At 43.9% G+C, this 22,111-nt stretch overlaps 2 protein-coding genes across 3 annotated transcripts in view; both read left to right on the forward strand.

Annotated features, from left to right (window-relative positions):
- GMDS (GDP-mannose 4,6-dehydratase) overlaps nucleotides 1-22,111 on the forward strand; it is a 736,645-nt gene that overhangs the window by 690,903 nt on the left and 23,631 nt on the right. The window lies entirely within an intron of this gene.
- Nucleotides 11,565-12,716, forward strand: LOC308241584 (adiponectin receptor protein 1-like; the record flags this gene model as incomplete). The annotated part of the gene is made up of 1 exon (XM_080655087.1): nucleotides 11,565-12,716. The coding sequence occupies one exon, from the start codon at nucleotides 11,565-11,567 to the stop codon at nucleotides 12,714-12,716; it is 1,152 nt and encodes a 383-aa protein (XP_080511213.1).

Consider the following 22,111-nt stretch of genomic DNA (forward strand, 5'->3'; position numbering starts at 1 on the left):
AAGATAAATTTTTTAAAAATCCACTGAACTCACTTCCAGTTTCCACTCCAGCATGTAAGTAATGAAAAATCTTCACAACAAGAAGCAAGTGGGACAAGCTAAAAATCAACAATTCATCTTAAATTCATCAGAGAATTGAGGTCACTGGGCAAAATGCTGCCCTCAGAATTCTGAGAGAGATATGAATAGAGAGAATCGGAGATTATTGAGAGCAGAAACTTCCACTGGACCAGCATCAGGTGGCAACACAGAAGGGTGGTTGACTCATTGCTGAAGGTTAAGCGAGGACTAGCCTGAGAGATCAGAACACTTGGGGATTCAGCATTAGGAGGACCCCATACTCTCATGAGTTTTACTTTCAGGAGTCCTAGTTCCTAAGGGTGAAGATCAAAGAAAAATAATTTCATGCTTTTGTCAGGGGGAGAAGAAAAGTAACCATTTGGAATATGTTCAGAGCTCTCTGCTTTCCTTAACGAAGTTCTTCCTTCAAGGGAAATGACTTGCCAGAGTCTAACTGATGTGAGGGAAGGTAACTACTCAACTCCAACCCCCTTCAGTCCTCTTGTTTTACTTAAGATGGTGAGGAGGAAAGCTGAAAAGCACTTGTGAAAAGTCATAGCCCAGGGACACAGACCCAGGAAAAGAATTAAGAACTAATTATAGGACTATAGAATGTTTTCCCTTCCTTCACACTTTAACACCACATCAACAGGCTCCTGTATTATTATGGGGATTTCATCTGAAAGAATTACAAGATTTAGACTAAGAAGGATTCTACAGGGAAACCCATGGCCAAAAGGGGAAACAAAAACAAGGCAATTGGAGAAAATTTTAGCCTCTGATACTTACAGAAAATGATAAACATGGCTAACTAAACATAAAACCTCACATTTAAGGCCTATTGACCTCAGTTCCTTTTATCTGCTACATCAAGTCTGGCTTTCAACTATAAAGCATGCTGAAAGGCAAAAAACAGTCTGAAGACAAAAAGCAAGCATCAGAATCAGATATAGAAAAGAGTTTGAAATTATTCATCTTTAACTTAAGCTAGCTATGATGAATATATTAAGTAATCTAATGGAAAAAGTGGTCAACATGCCAGAACAGATGGTAAATATAAGCAGACAGATGGAAACTCTAAGAAAGAATCAAAAGGAAATGCTAGAAATTAAAAGCAATGTAATAGAAATGAAGAGTGCCTTTGATGGGCTCATCAGTAGACTGGACATGGTGAAGGAAAGAATGAATGAGCTTGAAGATATGTCGATGAAAACTTCCAAAACTGAAAAGCAAAGAGAAAAAGGAATGGAAAAAACTGAAACTAAACTATCCAAGAACTGTAGGACAATTACAAAAGGTGTAACATACACATGATGGGAGTAGCATAATGAGAAAAAAGAAAGAAAGGAATAGAAAAAAATATATATATGAATTACAACTAGCTGCAGTTTCTCCAAAATTAATGACAGACACCAAACCACAGATTCAGGAAGTTCAGAGAACTCCAAGTACAATAAATACCAAAATTTACAATTAGGTATGTCATATTCGAACTGCAGATAACAAAAGACAAAGAAAACATCTCAAAATAATCTAGGGGTGGGGGAGAAACACTTTTAGAGGGACAATAGTAAGAATTATATCAGACTTCTTTTCAGAAACCAGGCAAGCAAGAAGAGAGTGAAGTGAAATATTTAAAGTGTTAAAAACAAACAAACACAAAACCCACCAACCTGGAATTCTGTATCTAGTGAAATTATCCATCAAAAATTAAAGAGAAACACATTTTCTCAAACAAATAGAAATTAAGGAAATGTGTCTCCAGTAGACTTACTTTGCAAGAATTGAAGTTTAAAGTCCTTCTTCATAAAGAAGGAACATAGTATAGGATATTTTTGTGGATATAGACAAACTAATTCTAAAGTTTATATGGAAAGATAAAACACCTGAAATAGCCAACACAGTACTGAAGATCAGAGTTAGAGAACTGACACTACCTGATTACAAGACTTACCATAAAGCTGTAATAATCAAGATAGCATGGCATTGGCAAAACAATAGATCAGTAGTACAGAATAGAGAACGAGAAATAGACACCCCCCACCCCCACTGCCAAACGTAGTCAACTGGTCTTTGACAAAAAAGCAAAGGCATTTCAATGGATGAAGAATAGTCTTTTCAATAAATGGCACTGGAATAACTGGATAGCCACATGCAAAATGAAAAAGAAACAAATCTACACACAGACCTTGTCCCCTTCACAAAAATTAACTCAATATGTATCATAGAGCTAAGTGTAAAATGCAAAACCAAACAACTTCTAGAAGATAGCATGGGAGAAAATCTTGATCATCTACTGAAAAACACAGTTAATAGAACTAAAAATCAAGCCACAAACTTGGAGAAAAACCCTAGCAAAACACATATCTTATAAAGGATGGTATCCAAATATACAAAGAACTGTTAAAATTAAACAATAAGAAAATCAACAATCCAATTAAAAATGGGCAAGGTATCTAAACAGACATCTCACCAAAGAAGATACACAAATGGCAAATAAGCCTATGAAAAGATGCTCAATGCTACATGTCATTGGGTAAATGCAAATTAAAATTATGACAAAATACCATTGTATACCAAGTAGAACAGTGAAAATCAAAAGCACTCAATGCTGGCAAGGATGTCTGGAACAGAAGGGACTCACTTACTGCTGGTAGGAATGCAAAATGGTGCCTCTTTGGAGGAATGTTTGCAGTTTCATAAAAATCCAAACATAGTCTCATTACATGGTCCAAAGGAGTTGAAAACTATGTCCACATAAAAGCTGCGTAGGAATGTTTCTAACAACTTCATTTGCAATCTTCACAAACTGGAAGCAAGCAAGATATCCCTCAGTAGGAGAATGGACAAACTGTGGAACATCTACACAATGCAATATTATCCAGCACACACACACAAAAAAAAATGAGCTGTCAAACTACAAAAAAAGACATTGAGGAACCTTAAATGCATGTCACCAATATGAAAAGGCTACATATGGTATGAGTCCAACTGTATGACATTCTGGAAAAGGCAGAAATAGCGATAGTAAAAAGATCGGTGGTTGGCAAGTGTTCAGCAGCAGACAGGGAGGGTTAAATAGGTGGAGCATAGGGTTTTTTAAGGCAGAAAAATTCTTCTGTACAATACTGTGATGGTGGATACATGACATTATACATTTGTCAGTACCCACAGAATTGTACAAATCAAAGAGTGAACTCAATATAAACTATGGACTTTAGTTAAAAATGCGTCAGTATTGATTTATCAATTGTTTATCAAATATACCACTCTAGTTCAAGATAATAATAGGGTAAAGTATGCAGGGAATGGGGGAAGAAGTGGTATATGAGGACTCTATACTTTGTAACTTTTCTGTAAAGCTAAATCTGTTCTAAAATTTTAAGTTAAAAAACAAAACAAACAAACAAAAAAACACCTCCTTTGACACCCTTACTAAAGAGAAGTCACAATGAGAAACTTGGAGTCTTAGGCCAAACAAAGTGGTGGAGGAGCGGAGGGAGATGGCAGTGCCCTGACTCTTGGCCCTGTAATTCCTGGGAAATCAGCAACCTGCGTTTTGTGTGGCATTTGTCTTCCTGGCGGCCTGAGATATTAGAGAGAAAATCAGTATTAGTGATGGCCTGAAACTGGAGAGGTTCTCTGAAACCCTAACCCTCATTTGTTTTCACCAAAGTTCAAGCCACGGTGGGCCCGCTTGATCCTCTGCCAGCTGCTGTTAGCTGATCGATGGTTTGTTTCATGCTGTGTTTAAAAATATGGAATTAGGAATTAGGTGGTCCGTTCTGAATCCCCGCTGAGCTGTCTGGTTGGGCATGGTAGGGAGTGTGGACCCAGCAGAAAGTTGTTTCCCGATGTGCCCAGAAAGGACTCTGGGGGACCTCCAGCTTCTAACCAGCAGTGCTCAGTATGCAACCGAGAAAGGGCCAGAGGAATCTAACATGGGACAGGCACACACCCAGAAAGAAATTCGCCCTCAACATTTGGATCACCACTGTCTCATGGCCTGGTGAGGTGTTTCAGTCCTCTTGAGGCCCTTTTTACCTTCTGGAAGATAATCAGTCTGGTGGCATAAGTCTCCCTACATTACCATGTGAAACCTCTACAGACAGAAAAGTCTGTCCTTTTCTGAGACCTTTTAACCATTTCAGTTCTCTTTCAGCATCTGATTTTGCTTACTAAGGAAACCAAGAATTGTGAAATGCCTCTTTTTACTCTACTCTAAAAGATTTAATTACAATCTTACACATAAAACTGGAAATTTCACAGATGCTTTTGTTTCTAAGAATGATTACTGTGTTTCAAGAATTATTCAAAACTCCAGATCCCTTTATATTTATTCATGCCTGTGCCTGCATGCATGGACATGGAGGCCACCGAATCAACTCTCGTGGACTCAGCTGCCCACTTTCCTTCTGCTCTTGCCTCTTCTTCTCTTCATTTTTATCCTGCCTCCTACCATCCTCTGCCCTCCAGTTCCTTCTCATTCTCTTTTCATCCCATCTTCTCTATTTATTCATTATCACTTGGGCACCAGACCACCTTTATCATTGCAGAAAACACAACATGGCAATGGCTTCAAATTTGCCAGTACCTCTCAATTACCCACACCTGTCCTCTCTGGGGCCAGGCCTGAGTGTGGCTGTACTGTGAGACTAGTGGGCATTGTCTAATCCAGGAAAAAACGCAGTCAGGAAGTGTGTGGTAGTACTGGATCTGTGATTTTGCCCACTTTTAATTTATATTGTACATATTTAGAAATTAACAGAATGCTTGCTTCTAAAAAATCATCAGAATGATGTCATTCATTCAGTGTTTCTGTTTGTTTATTTGGTGGTTTACATTCATATACATTTGTGCCTTTAAGCCTAGAAGATAAAGATGCCCTTTATTAGGAATAGTCTTTGGTGGTGGTTGGGGTGTTGGTGGTGCTGTTGCTTTTGGCCTGATCCCAGCAGCATGCCATTCATTTTCCTCCTCACTCTGGTGTTTCACAGAAAAGCAGCCCAAGAGGAAAACTGTCCTTACTTTGAGCAGGGCATAGAGTGAGAGGCAGCCTCTGAGCACAAGCACGAACATGAATGTGCCTGAAAACTTGTAAATGAGAGTGATATGCCTGCCACCAGGCTCCCCGGATGGCATCTCTAGGTCACAGGTTGCTTAGAGAGGGTAAATGCAGTGCACCTGATTGACGCCTCAGAGCGGTTGCCTGTGCTGGGCCTTTGTCAGTCACTGTGGTTTGCAGGATACTGCTATCCTATCTCTACCCCCAGCTCAGAGACTGAAGCCTTTGGAAGGCCCAGAGTTGCTGGGAGGTGAGTAACATTGAAATGAGCCTCATTGTCTAGAATTTCAAAAGGCCCTGCAGCTATGTGGTGACAGCAGAGCAGCCCTGAGAGCCAGGAAAGATGAGCAACTTGTACAGAGGAGTGGTTCACTGAGCCCAGCCTCAAAGCAAGAGTTCTCATGTTTTCAGCAAAGATGCGTTTTTGTAAGAAGTACAAGGTACCCACCCCAGGCCATGGTTTGACCTGTAGCTGACTTAGCTTTCAGAACCATGGAATGTAGAATGAACACTAAAAATATAGCTGAAGACAAAACTCTCTCTAGTCCTACTGAACCTTAGGGAAATTATGTTTAGAAAATATAAGTAGTTCATTTTCCTCATTTTAATTGTTCTTTTTAATTATAAAACCAACTTTAAAAATATTCCAGTTTTTCACCTTAATGTACTTTTTTTCTCTGTCCTATCCCAATATGGATAAATTAATTGCATTTAAAGATATGAGCTGCTGATTAAGAAAAACTAGGGATAAATTACCAGTCATGATACCTCAGAAACTTGCAAATCTGACATTCCAACATGTGTTACATCAGGTGGAAAAGGGCTGTCTAAGTACCAGAACCTTTCCCAAAGTATTCTCCTCTCACTTTTAGTTTAGGTGGAAAAGCAAACAAACAGAGCTCTTCATATTGATATAGCTTTTTCAAGTCAAAGCAAAGAAAGTATTGCTCTGGAGAGTTATGCACAACACCTGTGCACACAGCATCCCCTTCTTGTCTTGGTCCTCCTTGCAAACATATAGCACCCTCTCCTTTCCAGACCATCGCCCTCTTGCCCTGTAATCCCAGAAGGCCACCCAGGGCCCAGGGAGGCCTCCTCAATCTCATTGTGTCTAGTGCCATGCATTTATTCTTCCCTAGAGATTTGATGGGTCTAAAAAACACCATTTAACCTTTCCCCTCCTTTCTAATGCTGAGCGGATACTCCTGAGCAGCTCACTAAACCGGTGGAGGCGGGGGGCAGGGGGACTTCTGTGGTCTTTGCAATCACTGGGCCATTATCACACAGGCCCTGACATCTCTGACTTCTAAGTGCAGACTTCATAAACCCACTGTGAAATGCTATGGAATGTGATGACGTCATTTTCAATACGCCCATTGAAATAGCAAAACACAATGCATGTTGTTTCATTTTATTTAAGTAACAGGAAGGTGGGATTCAGAAGTACATCTTTCTCTCTAAACAAATGTTTCCTACATTTATTGAATCCTAAAGATGGGAAGAGCCTTAAGATCACAGAATCTGAATTGCATCCCAGAGGGGAGGCGTACCTTGGAAGTGCAGAGCCCAAAGTGCAGAGCCTGAAAGAAGATTAGATGCCACCCCTCTGAGGGCACTTTCCCAGGTGTGGCCACATCCCGGAGAGGCTCCTGCCTGTCAAAAACTGATAGTCTTCCCAAGAAACTATTTCAGTGCTTGCTCTTTATCTCCTTCTGAAGAAAATTTAAAAAGTATAATATTTTAAATCAGGGAACAAGACATTGGACAAAGTTTTGTTAGGCCTCAGTAGATTTTAAGGTTATAGAGTGTTCTTCCTTCACTAGCTGATTTCTTCAGTGTTGATTTGAGTCACACACATATCCCCTTAGTCTGTGGCTCTTCACCAGTCCCAGTGCATGTGAGGTTTACATGAAAATCCCTTCTGATAATTGGCTGACTTTGTTGGCCTGAGCTGATACCCTGGCACTTGTCAGATTTGGCAAAAATCAGATGATATATTGCTAGAAGTAACACAAACTCCAAAAAAAAAAACTATTTCTAAGTTGATGGCATTATTCCCTGAATGGAGAATATTCTGTTTTGATGTTTGCATTCCTTTTTCCCCCCAATGTCTCTTAAAATATTTATATTTTCTGCCTATTTTAAGATTTATAATTCAAAATGTTTTATCTTAAGATATTTTTCAGAGTAACTTGTATTAGAGTTTATCAATCTTCTATTCATACTTACTTGCTTACCAGTGTGCTATTTTAACAGAAAGTGACAAAATCTAACTTATTTGGAAGCTGAGCCACAAAGTGATTAAAAACGCTTTTTTATACAATAAATAAATAAATAAATAAATAAATGCTTCCAAGATTGGTCTTCTCTTTTAAAATAGCCTTCCATTGAAGTATATTTATTTGCAAATCATAAATGTATTCTTATATTTTATGATAGCATTATCCAAGATGTTTGAATGGAGATAGGGCCCCAATCTTCATTAGAAAGAAATTTAACCAGGACAATAAGTATGTTCAATTTCTCTTAAAATATTGAAGGTACTGATAAGTGGCACACATTTTTTAAATTTTTTACTGGAATGGTCACCTCAGTGTAAAGAGTTGAGAAAAAAGGAAAAATCAATAAAAATATGTCACTTAAAAAATGCAAAAGTGTTTCAGACCAACTTTCCTACCCATTCCTACACTGCCATTATACCAACTGGTCTCCAGAAAGGACTGTCACCATCAATTTTTCATTTTTAAAGGATTTTAATTCTTTCAGCATGTTCATATGGTTTTATAAAGCCCCAGATACCCAGTAAATCCCCTTGGTGTTGTAAGACAAGATTGCTGTTAAAAAATGTTTAGGCTTAGTCAGCTTCTTCTCACCGCTGACTTCATGAGGGGCTCTGGGAAATGGTGTTTATACTAAGCTTAAATTGATAGGGCAAGTTTAATGCAGTCGGGTCAAAGGTACAACTGCTTAGCTGGTCTCATCAACCACTCAAATTTCAGCATTGGTTTATAAAGAAAGGTCTGTAATGATAACATCTGGCTGCTTGAGTGTGACTGCATTTTGCCTACTATGATTGAATAGAATTTAATGGTGGGGAGGAGAAAACCTAGGGCAATTTCATTCTTGAATTATGGTTCCAAATAGATAAGGCAAAATGGCAGACTTTGATCAATCTGGGTCTGGCCATCTAGCAGCTTGTTGAGCAAACTTGCTTTTCATCTCTACCATCTCCCATACACCCTGTAAGATGCCCAGCCTGGCTGAGTCAATGGCAGAGGCCCAGGGCGGGCATGGCTGCAACTAGGCTCATGTTAATGTGTGTTCAAGGCCTTCTCTTTGGTGTTGCTCATCTAGCTAGTTCCAATTTGTTGTTCTGTGAGAAATCCAAGGGCACTTGTGCTCAGCAGAAAACACAATGCCCTTCCCTTAGACTCTAGGCTTAGAGAGTGCTCCATAAATGGCTGTTGACCAGCTGGGAAAGTTGATGACATCAACTGCTAGACAGAAGGTGCACAGCTGACTTTATGTTGTCAGAGAAAGGAGATGAAGTCAGTTCCTGATCTCTACCATTATTCCAGTTGGCTTACTTCATGCCAAGGTTACAAGGACACTGTGATCTTAGTGACCCAAAATGTAAATGTGTCATAAATCAGCTATAGACATTATAGAAGATGCCTATCAAACAACTCCTCCAGCAAGGGACCAATTCAAAGTATACCCCAGGATCCTATGGTTCCTGTGCATTCTGTGGATACTCAATAAATTCCATTAATGATCACAACACCATAAATAAAAAGCTGATTGTTTAATTATAAATTCATGTTGCTTAAGGTTTTTTAAAGATTTCTTGACTTTACCTTTGGGTCATTTTTAAATTTGCAAGAACTTTTTATAATTTAAACAAATAGGTAGACAAAAACTTAAGTAAATCATGGCAGAGATTTACCTTCCTGTTACAATAAGGCAGAGAGAATGGGAAGAAAGGGCAGTTCTCCAAAGCTTCACATTTACCATATTTGTCTCACGATGTTCTTGGACTTGGTGCATCTTCAGGACCAATCGGAGAGGAGCCGTAGCCCACCAGATCCATAGTGTAGAATAAAGAGGGTGTAAAAAGAGAACCACTCACTGTGGCACAGGTCAGAGGACCTTGGGGTACAAATCTGATTTCCAGTTCTAGGAGCTCATAGCTGTCAACTGGAAGATTCTCCCAAAGCCTTTGTTTCTTTATCCATAACATGGGACAGACGTCTAGTCTACTTAACTACTACATATCTACCACCTGTGGCTTATGAGAATCATAGCGGTACATGTGAAAGTCCCTCTGTAGAGTCCCACCCTACCTGAATGAAAGTGTCATTATCACTCCTCCACTGATAGTCTATTTGGCTGACTCCCCAGATGGCAAGTTTAATCCTGTAGGTCACTGCCAGTAGAAATAAGGTCCTCGGAAGGAAATAATCTACCAGTTATATAACTCAACTTGATATAACGAACCCAAACATACAATTAAAGAGGATATTTAGAAAGTAGTCCTATTTTAGCTCAGTGGGATTTATTTTAAAGAGCAAGCTTCCTCATGACATTTCAGACATGATCGTGTGTATAAAAGTTCTGTTTTTCTAGAGCTGTAGCTATGTATGAAGCAAGGCAGGTATGTGTCTTTCCCTCCCTTCTCCTTCAACCTGCATTATCTTGTTCACTTGCCTCTACTCCATTCTTAACTCAGCAGCCACTGAGCAAAGCACATGTCCAGACAAAATGCAGACCGGGAATATATGGTCACCAAAAAGAGGACGGAGGCCCTCTGCTTGAGTTGCAGTACAAGAGGAAAACCAAGGCACCAAAAACAACAGCATACTTTGCACCCTGTGCTTCCCTACCAGATACTCACGCCTACCCTAGAAGAAACATGGGTGAAAGTAATACAAAGTGAGTCTAAGATAAGTCTGAGTCTTTGCACTAAAAGTCAAGGGTCTATCCCCCTTTCCCTTTTATATTCATACTAGAGGCCCAGCGCACAAAATCGTATGTGGGCTTAGCCTGTGATCAGGGCTATCTTCCGCCTGCTCGCCAGTCCCCAGTCCCGCTCCGCCGCCACCCACCCAGTTCCCCGTGGTTCCCCATTCACCATGCTGTGATTGGAGCCTGCAGGCCGGAGGGAGGGACCAAGAGATAGGCCGTTCCACCTGCTCGCCAGTCCCCAGTCCCATCCTGCCACCACCCACTGAGTTCCCCATGGTTCTCCATTCACCATGCTGCGATCGGAGCCTACGGGGGGTGGGGGTGGAGGAGGCACGGGGGTGGGGGGGACCGAGAGATGGTCAATGCATCTCATAGCTACTGGTTGAGCAGCCATTCCGGTCGTTATGCCGTTATGGTCGCTGGGCTTTTACTATATAGAATTTCATGATCACTTTCCATTTCTAGGCTGGCCCATGGTCTCTGTAGGACATGGAATTGAAACCCTTTAAAGTAATTGTGATTATACACTTTGTGTCCTTGAAAGTCTAAGCCACCTTTGAATACAGTGGTAAAAACAACCAACCAACTGCCAATTCCATGAATCCTCCTCCATCCACAGGAGTTATGGATGAGGAAAGCTGACAGGGCATGTAGAAGGATGTACATATTTACACAGACATATGTCATGTATAAGCAGTTATGATGAACACTATTGAAGTAAAGCATGTTAGTACTACAGTTAGGCCTGTTTTAACTTCAATTTCACAATGTTTGTACTGCCCTATACCTTTGATATCAGTGAGCTAAAGAAATCTCCACCCATGTATGCAGCCTCTGCGATATGGGGATTTGCTAAATTAAGTATTATGCGTAAATATTAGTATTTTTCTTTAAATTCTTGGGCCAGAGCTGCAGCTCATCAGGAAATAGTTTACATGAGGCACTAACCCTTCAATACGGGTTTATAAATGAAGAGTTGAGCAGACACAGTGGAATGAGAGCTCTCAGATGGACACTATTCATCCAAGGTCCCTCCAAGGAGAAAGGATTCCTTTCTCTGGTGGGAAGGGGAGGGGAGACCCCAGTCCTCTGAGCAGTGAAGTCAGAAGAACACACCTGGCCATCATCCTTGGTGACATAAGTCAGTGGTTGAGGGGGGACTGACAGATGAGGCGGGGTCATGAGGATAAAGGAAATGCATGCATGGTTCAGAGGTCTTTGTGGCCAACAAGTCAGCCCCAGCTCTCATTGGTTTTAACCGAAGGCCAATAAGGTTCAAGTAAGGGGGAGCGTAAAGATCAGGGCCGCTGGGCTGCAGGCTGCCTGCTGCGCTGCGGGATGTAGCGCGGGGTCCGCGGCCCCAGCTGAGCGTTGCCCAGCGTGTCTGCCATCACAGGGAGATCTCTGCCCCCTGGGGCTGAGACACCCAGCCCACCCCCAAGCTGAAGCTGCAGGGTATTGAGGTACCAGCTAGATGTGTTCTCACAAAGGACCGGTGGCGGCACAGGGCAATGGGGCTCCTGCCAGTAACAGGGAGACTGACACGGTGGAGCTGGCTGAACTGGGACCCCTGCTAGAAGAGAAGGACAAACGGGGAATCGCTGACCCAGCCAAAGCTGAAGCAGAGCAAGCATGCCCAGTGCCCCAGGAGGAGGAGGAGGAGGAGGAGGAGGAAGAGGAGGAGGTGGAGGTGAGGGTCCTGACACTTCCCCTGCAAGCATACCGTGCTATGGAGAAGATGGAGGAGTTCGTGTATAAGGTCTGGGAGGGACGCTGGAGAGTCATCCCGTACGATGTGCTCCCCGACTGGCTGAAGGACAACGATTACCTGCTCCACGGCCACAGGTCGCCCATGCCCTCCTTCCGGGCCTGCTTCAGGAGCATCTTCCGTATCCACACAGAGACCAGCAATATCTGGACCCACCTGCTTGGTTTTGTGCTATTTCTATTTCTGGAAATCTTGACGATGCTGAGACCAAACATGTACTTCATGGACCCCCTGCAGGAGAAGGTGGTGTTGGGGATGTTCTTCCTGAGCACGCTGCTCTGCCTCAGCTTCTCCTGGCTCTTTCACACTGTCTACTGTCACTCAGAGAAAGTCTCTCAGACCTTTTCCAAACTGGATTATTCAGGGATTGCCATACTGATTATGGGGAGCTTTGTCCCCTGGCTCTATTACTCCTTCTACTGCTCCCCACAGTCATGGCTCATCTACCTCTCCCTCATCTGTGTCCTGGGCATTTCCGCCATTATTGTGGCACAGTGGGACCGGTTTGCCACTCCTAAACACCGGCAGACAAGAGCAGGGGTGTTCCTGGGCCTCGGTCTGAGCAGCGTCGTGCCCACCATGCACTTTACCATTGCCGAGGGCTTTGTCAAGGCCACCACCGTGGGCCAGATGGGCTGGTTCTTCCTCATGGCTGTGATGTACATCACCGGGGCTGGCCTCTTTGCTGCTCAAATTCCTGAGTGCTTTTTTCCTGCAAAGTTTGACATATGGTTCCAGTCGCATCAAATTGTTCATGTCCTGGTGGTGGCAGCCTTCGTCCACTTCTATGGGGTCTCCAACCTTCAGGAATTCCGCTATGGCTTGGAAGGTGGCTGTACTGATGACTCTCTTCTCTGAGCCTCCCACTCCAGGCTGGAGGGGAACTTCCCAAGTGCTTTCAAAAATAACTTCCTTGCTGAAGTGAAAGGAAGCGTCCGAGTTGTCTGTTTCTAGAAGAAACCTCTTAGAGAATTCAGTGCCAGCCAGGCTTCAGCCCACCTTTCCACCTCAGGGCAGGGGGATAAGCTTTCCCTGTCCCTCACCAAGGAGGGGTGATCCACCTGGCCGTGCCCCTCCTCAGCCAGGCAACTCTGTCCCCTTGGCACAGAGCACTTTGAAGCTCATGTTGAGATTGTATCCCTCCTCCAACCATTTTGGGAAAAATGATGGACTGGGACTCTTCAGAAATTCATTTCCTGGAAGAAAACGTCCCTCCCTTACCCCCGTCCTTACTTTGTAACCTGGCTTAGAACAGGCCATCCATTTTGTAACATACTTTTCAGAAACGGTTAACCGGTCCCGTCTTTCTGGGGCCTGGATCTGCTGACAGCAGGAAGAAGTAACCAACTTTGAGGCAGCAGCTAATCATGGAAGTGTGTCCAGGCTTCAGATAACTTGAGTTTTAATTTTTTTTCTTGGCAGAGTAATGTAAAATTAAAATGGGGAGAGATATTTAATACTTAATACTAAGCTTTAAAAAGAAATCTGCTATCATTGCTGTGTATTCTGATGCAAAGGTTATGATGATAATAAAAGGAAGTGCAGGAAAAAAAAAGGTTCAAGTAAGAAAAAGCAGATTCTTGATCTAAAAAATATTATTAAGATCCAAAGTAGGTCTTATGGAGTAAGAATGTGTAACATTTCAGGATTCATTTGATAAAAATAATTGCCAAAGTGAAAAACTGCTGGATTACTTTTTGTGTAAGCAACAATTAGCCTAATTATTGTAAAGAAACTATGATAGGTGGTACACACAAGTATTAAGCATTTGTCCAACACGTTCTTACTGGTGTTCATTGTGTGCCAAGCACTGCTCTTGGCCTTGGCGATGCAGAGTCCTTACTTGTAGGGTGCTTACCTTCTAATGGTAGGACATGGGGACAATAAATAAATGACTATATTAGGGGGGATATGTGCTATGAGGAAAAAGGAAGTAGGCAAAAGGCGATCAGGAAGGCCACTCTGAGAATAAGACCTTTGAACACAGCGCTGAGGAGGTGAGGGTCAGGCCGTGCAGATGTTTGGAGGGGCTGCTCTATGAGTGCACAGCCTGTGGTGGGGGGTACTTTGCTGGTTGAAGAACAGCAAAAGGGCCAGTGCGCCTGGTGCAGAGTAAGCAAGAGCCGGAGGTAGAGAGGTGTGTAGGGAAAATAGACCGTTGGTATCTCAATTTCCCATTCCTAACGTGAAGATAAAAATAACGTGATATTCACCTGGTAGAGTTGATTTGAGGACTAAATGAGTGAGTTTTGTGAACCTGTGGATACTCAGAAGGTGTTCAAGATAGTGCTGGCTCTCCTCTCTCCTTTTCTCAGTCCCCCCCTTTTCTGTCTGCCACCCAGCTTCCTCCCCTGTGCCCACCTCCAGGTGCTAGGGTAGTTCTTCCCTGGTCTCAGTCTCCCTTCTGTGGTGTTTCTCTTGGCTCTCAATTTTCTCCCCCATTTCCTAGTGCAGTTCCCAAAGTATTGCCCTTGTTCCCAATGACTCTCAGATACCGCCTCCCCCCCCTCACCGCCCATGCTTGCTCTTTTCTTCCATCTTCTCCTCCCTCCACTACCCACTCTTTAGATGTGACACTTGGCTAAGGGAGGGTGGCTACCTGCTCACCTTCCCTTAGCCAGACCTGTCAGTGTGTTTCCCCTATGACGAAGGAATATGAAGCCAGACTGGCCTCCACCACCCACTGCATCAGACCCTGTGATGAGTTAGCCAGAGTACAGCTGGCTCTTCTGCTCTCCCAGTCAAACCCTTACTATTCTGGTATAAAAATGAGTGGCATCGCTATTGGCTGGTGGACAGGGTCTGACAACCAGCTGGGGGCTGCCTCCTCTGACACCGGTCAGCTAGTCTACTGCGGCCACAGGCCCCCAGACAGAGGCTTCTCTCTCGGACTGGAGGGCTCCGACAGCCAGTGAGCCAGCCACCACACCACTGGCACACCTGGGTGCGGTGCAGTCAGGTTTCTAATGTAAGTTCCCAGCCCCACTCGGGGCTTGTGTGTGGCCTCAAACAAGCCACTTAACCTGTTTCCTTATATGTCAGATGGAGATAATAATACTTAACGACATCACAGGGGTGTAGTGTACATTAATTAATTAATGTTTGTAATGTGCTTTGAAGATGCATAGCTGGGTAAGTGTTTGAGTACCCTGATGACAATTCTCACTTATTATTAGAGCCTTCCCAGGTTCCCGGATCATCGCTCACTGATGACTGTAAGGTCTTAACAGCACTGCCCTGCCCTCCACTTGGGGGTCTAAGAACAGCCCTTAAGAAGTTATCCCCACTGTAAGATGTCAGTGAGGCCTGTGCCCAAACATGGGGCCAGTTACAGGCTCCCTAGTAATATTCTAGAAGTCTAGGGGCTGCATCGTGGCGTTTGCTGCAGATGGTGTCTGTTGTAATTGCTTTCATCTTTTATGTGGCACTGCTCAAGTGCAGACTGAAAGCTGCTTGCTGGGACTTGTGGTCTCCTCAGGCCATATCTCAAGGTCAAGATGGGAGAAAAGGGAGGCTGTCTGGTGTGACCAGCACTGATTTATTTACAGATCCATGGAGCTGTGCTGAAGGAATGAGAGGTCCTGATGTGCTTGTCTTCCGGCAGCTCTCAGAACGATTCCACATGCTGTGCACGGATATTTTTTCCCACCCCACTTTTGTAGTTGTGTCTATTTTTAAAAGACTCTAGCAGGATTTGGATTTTAGATTTGCTCTCCTCCTATATAATGTCATATTGCCTACATGTTACAAAACAAGTAGGTAATTTGAATTCAGGAACCAGTCAGCTAATAATCAGAATAGATAGAATTCACTGCCAGCCCGGTTAGAGGTTATTCTTATCCAGTTGACTGAAGAGGTGAACAGAGCAGAGTATATCCCCACAATTTACAGCTTTGATGGAACATGCATCTTCATCTTCTCCCACTAGAAGTGCTACTCGGGACCCCTGACATTCTCTTCCCCTCAGCTTTTCTGGAGACTTACATGCTGTGTTACAATATTTTCAGGTTCAGGGAACTGGAATGGCTTTCTTAGGTTTTCCGTGTAGTTTGTGTTTTGTTTTTTTTCTTTCAGATGTTAGGTGCTAGAAGCCCAGTGACTCTGAGCCCACTCTTCCAAGTTTTGTATAAAGAATCAATTCTCAAGTAAGATGGTCACATTCTCGTAGCTGAAATCCGAGGCATAACCTTAAAAAAATATATTACCGTCCCATGAAGGGCCCTTGGATTTTGATTGGCACGTGGATTGGTGGCTTCACCTCACCCTTTCCATGATTGTGCAGGTGTGATTAGCTGGGGCTTCCCAGGCACGCCGAAGCCAGGAAGTGTGAGTGTGTCCACAAAACAGCACGCACATAGTTTTCCTCATGGTGTTACTTACCAGCCTGCCTTAAGAGCACAAACAGGGTGACTACTGGGAATATCAGGGGAGCACTTGTAAAGTACATGATTGTCTAACCCAGTAATCGGCAAACTGCGGCTCGTGAGCAACATGCGGCTCTTTGGCCCCTTGAGTGTGGCTCTTCCACAAAATACCACGTGCGGGCGCGCACGTACAGTGCGATTGAAGGAGTACCCTAATTAAGTTAATAACAATGTACCTACCTATATAGTTTAAGTTTAAAAAATTTGGCTCTCAAAAGAAATTTCAATCATTGTACTGTTGATATTTGGCTCTGTTGACTAATGAGTTTGCCGACCACTGGTCTAACCACTGTGCTCTACACCTGAAACTAATACAGGATAACATTGACTGTCAACTGTAATCGAAAATAATAAAACATAAAATGAAATAAAGAGCACACAGATCTTTGGGGTCAGCAGCAGTGTGATGCATGTTCAGGGCACAGAGCCAGCACATGCCCACAAAATGTCCACAGAGTGTCCATAAGAAGGCTACTGGCAATGCCTTTCGAAATACACCACAGGAGCCCAGGTTTGGTAAGGACTCCCTTTTTCTGATGATTTTAACAAGTTAAAAGTGGGTTTAAAATGGGTATTACTATTTTTTTAAATGGACATTACAATTATGATCATTTTATTGCTAGCTTTAGTTTCCTGAATGACTGTCTTTTTCAAGTGATCGAGTATTCTTAAAGACCCCCTAAAGTGCACTATGTCAGGCTGTGAGAATTTGTGTCCACTGCCTTAAACAGATTTATTATAGCTGGAACCTTATATAGAGCTGAGGACCAGTGGAAAAGGAGTATACTCTTTTCTTGTTGCCGCCTCAGTGAACCTAGCCCTTTGGTTCACTCATGGGCTTTCTGTCACCCATCTGCCAATCTCTTCCTCTTCATCCAGCCCCTTCTGACCCTTGTTTTGTTTTTGTTTTTGTTTTTGTTTTGGAGCAGCACACAATACACCTGCTGTGAGGCACTCGGGCTGTGATGCACACCATCATGATTTGGTGGGCATGATACTGGCACCTCACTAGACAACCTTGACCCTAGAGATGAGCTTTAGTTAAAATGACTGCCCCTGTAGGATCCTACTGGGGCAAATTGTTAAAAACTGATGTTTGGTGATGGTTGTAAAACTTGGTAGAGCAACTAAAGATCATTGAATCGTACTGTTGAAATGGGTGAATTATAAGCAACAGTGAAGTTGTAAAAGAAAGAAAAAGGAAGAGGGGGATGTGTGGAGAGAAACCTTCCTTAAAGGTACTCCCAGTATACAATCCCCATTTTCCTGCCCAGCTAAGCAGTGGGATCTGTTGGCCTCCTGCCAATGCCCAGGTCCTCACAGAGCCTCACAGAGCCTCCCAGGTCCTCACAGAGCCTCACAGATCCTCACAGAGCCTCCCAGGTCCTCACAGGTCCTCACAGAGCCTCCCAGGTCCTCACAGAGCCTCCCAGGTCCTCACAGAGCCTCCCAGGTCCTCACAGAGCCTCACAGAGCCTCCAGGTCCTCACAGAGCCTCACAGATCCTCACAGAGCCTCCCAGGTCCTCACAGAGCCTCTCAGGTCCTCAAAGGTCCTCCCAGGTCCTCACAGGTCCTTACAGAACCTCTCTGGTCCTCACATGTCCTCACAGATCCTCACAGAGCCTCTCTGGTCCTCACAGAGCCTCACAGGTCCTCACAGAGCCTCCCAGGTCCTCAAAGGTCCTCACAGGTCCTCACAGGTCCTCACAGAACCTCTCTGGTCCTCACATGTCCTCACAGAGCCTCTCTGGTCCTCACAGAGCCTCACAGGTCCTCACAGAGCCTTGCAGAGGCCACGCAGGGTCTGTTTGCTCCTGACGAAGACTTGGTCACCAGCTCACAAGGAAGTTCATCCCGCTGTCAGAAAGCTAATGTTATTAGAATGTTATATTTTTCTATTAAAACCAAAGCTGCCTCCATGAAACTTCTAAATTTATTTCCTCTAACAATTCCAAACCCTCACCCCTGTGAGTCATTAGATGTCAGAGGAAGACTCTCAGGCCCCACCCAGACCAAAGCTCTCTTCCCTAAGCAAGCCTAACTGTGCCTCCCCATCCTCAGTCCTTGGACATTTTTAACAGTGGGCTGGGCCGGATGACAGTACTATCCTGCCAAGGGGATTCGGGTCAGGACAGTGACCTCCCCAGGGTGGGTGCCCCACTTTCTGATCTATAAAAGGAATGTCAATCTGAAGAATCTCTCAGATGCTTTAAATATTCCAGATTCTATGGTTTTGAGATGATAAATTATGAACACATATGTTGATTTTTTTTTTTTTTAGTCCTGCACTTTTATTCTTTAAAAACTAATTTAAGCCCTAATTGGTTTGGCTCAGTGGATAGAGCGTCAGCCTGCGGACCAAAGGGTCTCAGGTTCAATTCTGTTCAAGGGCAGGTACCTTGGTTGCAGGATCCTGGTTAGGGCTCGTGCAGGAGGCAACCAATCAATGTGTTTCTCTCACATCAATGTTTCTCTCTGCCTTTCCCTCTCGCTTCCACTCTTCCTAAAAATCAATGGAAAAAATATCCTTGGGTGAGGATTAACAAAAAAATAAAATAAAAACTAATTTAATTAATCTTTCAAAGAAATTGCTTTTTTCATCATGATCAGCATGCTGACACGATTGAGTGTGCCATAAAGTAGATGAGGCACTGGGTGAATGAGAGCAGCTCTGCTGCCTGTGACAGGCCCCCCTCATGCAGGTGACCATAACTCTACCTGAGGCGGGACATGCACGGCCAGCGGTCAGCGAAGCACACTGTCCTTCTGTGGTGGAAAAGCTAAATGAAACGAGATTTCACACATTGTGGCTTCAGCTTTGAAAGAGTGAATGAATTGGAAGTGTGCTCATTAGAGAAGCAACTGCTGGGTAATAACTGGCATTTCCCCTAAATCCCCATAAGAGAAACCACCATTAATATGAAGGACAGCAATATTTACAAAATCAGTTCATGAAGAACTACTGAATGAAAGGGAAGACAGCCCTCAACATAATGTCTTTCAGTTTAGAATTCAGGGGCACGTGTTCTAGACCATGATTTGGATATTTATTTGCAAACACACACCCTTTGAAATCCCAGCTTCTGAACTGTTTCACCAGAATTATGCAGAAATGTTGGGCTCGGCTCGGGGCACCTGCCCTGTGCTAGGCACGGCTGAAGTGAGCCAGCGTCCTGGCCCTGGGCGGGCATGCCACTGTCCACAGAGCTCACCTCACACTTTTAAAAAGACAGCAGGGGGACATTCTAATTATTATGTGAGTTGTTTGCTTGGACGTGGGTCTTTGTTACAAGAATATTTTTAAGGAGCAAAGAATAAAATTAATGAAAGAGAATTTTGCTTAACTCTCAAGGGACAGAGAAAGTGGTTGGGACAGGAATAAGTGAAGGCGGGTGCCTGCCCTCAACTGTCACTCTTGATGGAAACATTTTGCAGCACCCCGTGGTTGCTGCTCCTGAAGGAGTACTAAGGACAGGAAATGTGGTCTCATTTCACACACTCAGGTAGTGAAAGGGCCATGTGAATACCAGTTCATAAATGTCTTGGTCTGTTTTCAGCAATGCAGAGTATCCATGTCCTGCTTGAAAGCATTCCTAAGCAAGTTGATGCTGTAAAATAATACAGAAAACTGATGTTTTTACTGTGCACGAGTCACCACGTAGCACTTATCCGCTGGTTCATCTGGTTGTTATGATCCCCATTGTAGCTATCATCTGGAAGCTCCACCAGCATCTTTGAGCTCAGCCTGTCTCATTTCAGCACCTGCCCAAGTGCATGAATGCGCCTGCCAGCGGGGGCCTGGTGGGCCCTATCTGCCCACCTGTGCCAGGCAGGCCAGCCCCACTCTGCCTCCCATGCCACTTCACCATGAGGCAGAGATCTCCATGCCCGCAGGCATGTCACCGGCCTCCATGCTCTTGTCAGGAATCTGATGGTGTCAGATACCTCTGAGTCAGCCCAGAGAACCAGGGCCCGGGAGCCAATGCCTCTCCTGTAGCCACGCCAACCCCCTCAGTGTCCCTGTCACCAGAGGAGCTCCGTGTGGTTGGACAGTTCACATCCCGTAGATGAGCCACTTTACCACAGCCGATGGGATAGATGAAGGGCTCGGGCTCCGGCGGCCACTCTGTGCCAGCTGGAGCAGTTCCCACCTGCTCCACAGGGAGGAGGGTGTGCCTGCTATCCACCATGACACTGCATGTGACCATTGCATGAAAGAATTAATTCAGCATTTGTAATTATTCAAGTCTCTGACAGTGTCATGATGGTTTTTCACCCCCCAAAACAGGTTTCTTCTCTGTGGTCAGCCTGGTATAGAATGTAGGTATGACTTCAGTGAGATGGAGTGCTGGATGGAGCAGAGGGCCCTGGTGAGCTTTCTCCTGTGCCACTCCCTGGTCCCAGCACTGCTCACCCGCACCTCTTTCCCTGTGCCTGTTGCCCCCTGAGGAAGCCTCCAGCATGTCCTCTGAGGAGCCAGACTTCAGTCTGTTCTTGTGCCTTGTAAACATAATTGTGAGACTGTTTCCTGGTGAGGAGCCACATAAAGGACCACTCAGCCCAGTGTACTATACCCTGTAGACCTCAGCCCTTCGCTCAGTAGTATCTCAGTTACATGGAGAGAAAGGGCCACAGTGTGTAGCCAGGAGCCAAACCCAATCAGAAAGGATGTTTTCTAATAAGCAAATCAGTCTGCTTTACTGTATGTACTGATTCACTATCTACAAAGCCCTTTGCATAAGTTACCTCATTTGAGCCTGAACTTGTGATTAGTGGTTGTAAATCTGCCTGGGGAACAGGGTAAAAGATAAGAGGTGTATAGGTTGCAGGTTCAATCCCCGGTAGGGCCGCATGCAGGAGGCAACTGATTGATGTTCCTCTCTCACATTGATGTTTCTCTTTCTTTCTCTCACTCTCCGACCCCTTTCCTCCCTTCTTCTTTCAAAATAAATTTTAAAAAAATATTATAGAGTTTCAACCTAAAAAAAAAAAGTTAATGTATATATTTTATATAAACAGAAAAATTATTCACTGAAAAAAGAAATAAAGCCCTGGCTCATGTGGCTTAGTTGGTTGGACACTATTCTGTGCACCCAAAGGTTGCTGGTTTGATTCCCAGTCAGAGCACATACCCAGGTTGTGTCTGGGGGTGCACAGGCGGCCACAGATCTATCTTTCATTCTCTTCCCTTCCTCTATCTCTAAAATCAATAAAGTGTAGTGAAGGCCTGGGGTGGGGGCAGGCTAGAAGGGGTCAGTGAGGGTTAGGGGACATATGTAATACTTTCAACAATATTTTTTAAATAAAAATAAAAGTAAAATCAATTAAAAATCTTTTTAAAAAAAGAAATATATATATACATACATATACACATATGTCAGTTTGAACATGAAGTAGTTGAATGAGTAGCTCTAGAAATTTAAGAAAAGATTAATCAGAATCTATATATTCACTTCTGCACTTTTTTAACTCATTGTTGAGTCCCATGATATAGCTAGCACTGTGCTAAGTGTTATACTACAAAAATTAGGGCTCAGATACCAACTGAGACACCCGGCCAGGGCCAGAGCAGAAGTCACTTTAACGGGGGTCTGGTGCCAGCTGGGGTTGCATTTTAGGTATGTCGGGTGTGGAGCTGTTTGGGTGGGTCTCAGGTGTGGTCTAAGGCTGGCCATGGGTGTGTCTGTTGGGCATGGAGCTAGTCAGCCACTGCTTGTTGCAGGCTTTGGTCCACTTGGTAGGTGCTACAAAGAGATAGGCGGTTGGTTGCTGTATGTGCTGGGCTTGGAGTCACTTGGGAGAGACTAACCTGTGAGCGAAGGCTGGC

This window comes from Plecotus auritus, assembly GCF_963455305.1.
Source record: "Plecotus auritus genome assembly, chromosome: 2".
NCBI lineage: Eukaryota > Metazoa > Chordata > Mammalia > Chiroptera > Vespertilionidae > Plecotus > Plecotus auritus.